Genomic DNA, 4,863 nt, shown 5'->3' on the forward strand with positions numbered 1-4,863 from the left:
AGCAATAGAATCAGCCCCAGTGGTGTGTTTTGCCTGCACTTGAGCGTGGGGGGCAGATCCCTGCAGAATCAGGTGAGTCAGGCTGTGGGACTGTCAGGTTTATCACTGGGTGCTGGAATGCTGCTTCCAGGTAAGAGATCCTATCTGGTGGGACCTGGTGTGTGCCTACACACCTAACTAGATAGCAGAGTCCTGCACCATTAGTCACCACGGAGCCAGCCTTAACCCCTTGCTGTCCCTCCCCTAGTGCTCCTCGCAGATGGAAGCACGGCCACCCAAAGGGGCCGGCGTGCAGCATCCTGCTTGGCTAGGAGCTGTCATCTGCTTGGCCTTAGGAGTACCAAAGGGCACCTCCTCAGGGCCTGATCTCAGCACAGGGCAAGGGACACTACTGTGCAAACTGCAGAATGCCAATAAAAGTTGATAGTTAACCCTCTTTTAGCAGCGAGGTGTGACCTTGGCCCGTCAGGGAAGGCACTGTCAGAGCGGTCACGGGCACAGCCCCGAGCACAGAACGTGGCTCAGGGCAGAGCCTGGCACTGAGGGCACAGATGTGTGCCATCCTCCGTGCCAGGGGCAGCGCTGCGTGGGGTTCCTGCACATGGAACGTGCTATTCCTGTGCCACGCAGCGCAGCTGCCTCACCAGTTCCCCACGATCCCCAGCGATAAGAGCCCGGCTCGGCCCTCTGGCACACACCTCCCCCTCCCCCAACAGGTAAGCTTTTAAGGTAATGAACACTCTAACAGAAGCAGAAGTAAAGAAAACAACAGACACTATTTTTTATCCTCATAAATAACTAATCTTGATACTTCTCTTTGAATAAAATTTCTTCAGCTTTTCACATAATATTGTACAGTTATTTAAGCAACATTGAACAGCATAGGTAACGGAAGAGGCAAAACCCAACACGTAAATTGGCTACAGCAGACAGGGCACACTGAAACGGCTCCTTCCCCCCTCCTGCCACTTGTTGCTGAGAAGCCAGGCTCAAACACGAGTTGATTGTATTACCCTACCATTACATCAAAGCTGAAAATGCTCTCGCATTTTTCAATAGGCAACGGTTTGTAGCTAATCTTGGATTTCTTTACACAGTCAGTTGCACTTTGGAAAAAACAAAAACAGCAAAATACCACCTTTGACATGGTTTTGTTCATTGTATTGCATGATGTGTGTTTAGCTGTATCTACAAAAGGCACTATAGAGAGAGAGGAGTCCAGCAAGGTGTGGACTGGAGGAGGTTGGAATCATTTAATGCCCTGGATTACAGCACGAGACTACCCATGGTGTCTCTGTGCCTGACCTGCCCCACTGCTGAGAACACACCTGTCCCTAACCTGTATCAAAGGTCACTACATAAGGCTTCTTTATGTACAAATTCGGCTATAATACAACTATTTACAGTGTGTAACACAACATGGTGCAATTCTGTCCACAATAAAGCACTCCAACATGCTGGAGGGGGTGAGCCCTATTGCAAGAGTGCAGATGGGTGCAGCTGAACAGTCCCCGGTGAGCCCTCCATCCTCACACCTGTCTCCTCTAACCAGGACTCCCCAGAGACACTCATGCAGTACCTTTATCCGGTGATGTGCCTCTTGAGCATTCCCTCACTTCCCAGGTTTTGGTTTTAAAATGAGGTGGAAACATTTTTGACTGAAGTGGTCCAAAGGTGTTAAGAACAACCTCAGGTCCTTGCAGTCCTGCAGGAGCAAAGCCAGCAGTTGTTCTCCAGTGCTTGAACAGCTGGGTCACAGTGCCATGCTTGAAGGAGGGCAAAAAGGACTCCTGTAATGGCTGGGTAGTTTCATACATCACTGCTTAGGGCAGGCGGAAAAAAAAATTAAAACCCAGGTGCTTTCACGAGTGGCCAGAGGCAGCCAGCCTCGTCCTGCGCCACAGCTGGAGCCCCTTGCCCTGGCTGCATTTAGTGACTTTGACAACAGGGCCCCCCCCACCATTATTCTACTTACTGAAACCCAGCTGTCACCACTGCTTAACGCCAGGCAGTGCTGCTCTGTCAGTGCTCAGCTGCTGTCTGATCCAGGGAAGTGAAAAAGGCTTGGGAAGTTGGAGGAAAAGAGGTATGAGTGCTCAGCTAAGTTTTCCTAAATTAACTGCTCCCTCTCAAACCTGGTACTCTCTCTAGCAGAGGCAGAGCTTTGAGAAAAGCAGCAACAAGTATTGAAGCCGACTGACTGGAAAACCCAGCTGCTGCTCAGGAGAGACAGCCTGCCACCTGGCTGGGACACCCCGTGCAGTCACTGCTCACTGCACGGGGGCAGCCACCCCACTAGGGTTGGTTGTGCCACGCTCAGCTGCTGTGCCACATGCCACAGCTGGCAGGCAGGACACAGGGCCTGCCTCCCTCGCCCCAGGTAACCCACACGGGACAGGGGGGACCGAGGAACTCACCCCGCTGCAGAGGCGAGGGGCACGAGCGGCACCGACCCTTCCAGGGCACAGGGCCCTCGGGAGAGCCCCACTGTCGGTGCCAGAGCTCCTTGCCAACCCCGTGCTGGGCCGGCAGCCTCACACCCACAGGGCCCCCTGTGCAGCCCCCGGGCTGAGTGGCTCCGTGGGCAGTGCAGCTGGCTGCCCATCGCAGAGCAGGGAGCCAGTGCCACCCAGCTGAGCCCACCGAGCCAGCTCCTGCCCGGTCTGAGCCCTGACTGAAGGGAGCCAGATGTGCTTGCCCGGGGCAGGAGGGACCGCAGGGGATCACCTGGTCCCTGCCTGCCCTGCAAACAGCTGGGACCCTGTCCCTGTGGCAGATGCTCTCCACAGCCCCTTCCTCCTGCACTGCCACCACCCATGAAGCCCCCGGCTCGCACAGCTCCTCCCCTCCTGCTCAGCGTGCTGCTGCCTGAGCCAGCGGCTGCCTCACACCAGGGCCCCCAGGGAACTTCCTCAATATGTGGCGTGCCTGGGGGCTCTGGGGGCACTGAGGGCAGCGTCCTGCTCTGCCCAGGGCACCCAGGGAAGCAGTACCCCCTGCCAGCTCTCCCTGGCCCACTCTCTGGGCTTTAGTGAGGGGCTCAGTGGCAGAGCCACTTGGGGTTGAGGGCCACCATCTGCCCTGCCTGCTACAGCTCTGCCTTTCACCCTGGCACCAGCAAGACCTGCCCAGAGGCTCGTTGTGGGACACAAATCAGTGCTTGAGGGCCTATTGCCACCTGATTGACTCACAGGCAGCAGCATCCCAGGACCCCAACCAGGATGTGGGACCCCAAATGGGGCCATATACAGCAGTGCCAGGCTCCAGCCCACCCCATCCTTCTGCCCCCACATATTTGGCAGCACCTCCTCCTGCCCTGCCTGGGGCTGCAGCTGCTCTGTGCCCATGGTCCCAGGCAGCACCACCACGGCGGGGCTGAAGACGCCAGGGGCGGCCCAGCTGTCACCCCCTCTTCTGTGGCCCAGGGTCTTCGCAACCCTCTCCTCCCTGTGGCTGGGGTCACCGAGGCTCCCTCTGGTCACACATGGGACAGTGGGACCTGCTTGTGGTAGGAGGCCATGCTGGGCAGTACCGTCCTGCCCACCAGCGCCGGGCTGGCCTCACCGTACACCGAGGCGCCCACAGGCTTCCTGGCCCGGCAGCAGCGGGTGCTGAAGCGCCTCCAGGACTCGAGCGTCTTGCCAGAACAGATCCAAACGACGGAGGTGATCCCCACCACAAGGCACATGAAGTACTTGAGCATGAAGACAGCATAGTCAGGCTTGGGGCGGTGAGGGTCCCCCGGGCAGGAGCAGTTCTGTGCCTGCTCCCAGGCCTCCCGGTTGTGCTGCTCGTAGATGTAGCAGGCGATGACGATGGTGGCAGGCACGGTGTAGAGCACGGTGAAGATGCCGATGCGGATCATCAGCTTCTCCAGCTTGTCGGTTTTGGTGCCGCCCTGCTTGATCACGCTGCGGATGCGAAAGAGTGAGATGAAGCCAGCCAGCAGGAAGAGGCTGCCGGTGAAGAGATAAACCACTAGTGGTGCCAGCACAAAGCCCCGCAGATTCTCCAGGCTCTGGTTCCCCACATAGCAAACCCCAGCCACCGGGTCACCGTCAACAGAGCTCAGTGCCAGTACAGCAATGGATTTGGCACTGGGGATGAGCCAGGCAGCCAGGTGGAAGTACTGCGAGTAGCTGGCAATGGCCTCATTGCCCCACTTCATGCCAGCAGCCAGGAACCAGGTGAGGGACAGGATGACCCACCAGATGGAGCTGGCCATGCCGAAGAAGTAAAGGAGAAGGAAAACCACGGTGCAGAGAGCAGGGCCTGTGGTCTCGTAATGGATGTGGTGGTGCTCCGGGTTGCAAGCCACATTGGCGTGCCCAGCCACCAGCCGCACGATGTAGCCCAGGGAGACAAAGAGGTAGCAGGCAGAGAGGAAGATGATGGGGCGCTCAGGGTACTTGAAGCGCTCCATGTCAATGAGGAAGGTGGCCACGGTGGTCGAGGTGGAGAGGAAGCAGAGGATGGACCAGAGGCCGATCCAGAAGGTAGCGAAGGTCTTCTCATCCTGGGTGAAGTAGGGCTGGTAGCAGGGGATGGCACAGTTGAGTACCTTCCCGGTCCTGATGCGGTTGTGCAGTGGATGGGACTCCTTGGAGATGGGGATCAGGGGCGCTTTGCACTTGCAAGTCTGGCCACAGTCCAGCCCTGAGAGGCGCTGCCCATCGAGTGGCGTCAGGTTTTTGGCCATGTCCTTGGCAGGGCGCGTGGGCTTTCCGAAGAAAGGCGGCAGGGTGGTGGCTTCCGTGTGGTTGTATCCCATGCAAAGCACCTCGGAGTCCCCCAGCACCGGCAGGCTGTCACAGCTCATCCTCTCCTGCCAGGCAAAGCCGTACTGCTGCATGATGGGCGAGC

At 57.7% G+C, this 4,863-nt stretch overlaps 1 protein-coding gene across 1 annotated transcript; it reads right to left on the reverse strand.

Moving 5' to 3' along the window:
- Nucleotides 1-793: 793 nt before the first annotated feature.
- Nucleotides 794-4,857, reverse strand: FZD5 (frizzled class receptor 5). Its single transcript, XM_005416121.3, has one exon. It carries the CDS (start codon nt 4,850-4,852, stop codon nt 3,479-3,481), a length of 1,374 nt encoding a protein of 457 aa, XP_005416178.2. The 5' UTR covers nt 4,853-4,857; the 3' UTR covers nt 794-3,478.
- Between the last annotated feature and the right edge of the window lie 6 nt (nt 4,858-4,863).

The sequence above is a fragment of the Geospiza fortis genome, unplaced genomic scaffold (assembly GCF_000277835.1).
Source record: "Geospiza fortis unplaced genomic scaffold, GeoFor_1.0 scaffold112, whole genome shotgun sequence".
Classification (NCBI taxonomy): Eukaryota; Metazoa; Chordata; class Aves; order Passeriformes; family Thraupidae; genus Geospiza; species Geospiza fortis.

What these genes read in the sequence shown, in the direction of transcription:
- FZD5 (XM_005416121.3), bottom strand. Translation starts at nt 4,852, where the DNA reads ATGCAGCAGTACGGCTTTGCCTGGCAGGAGAGGATGAGCTGTGACAGC.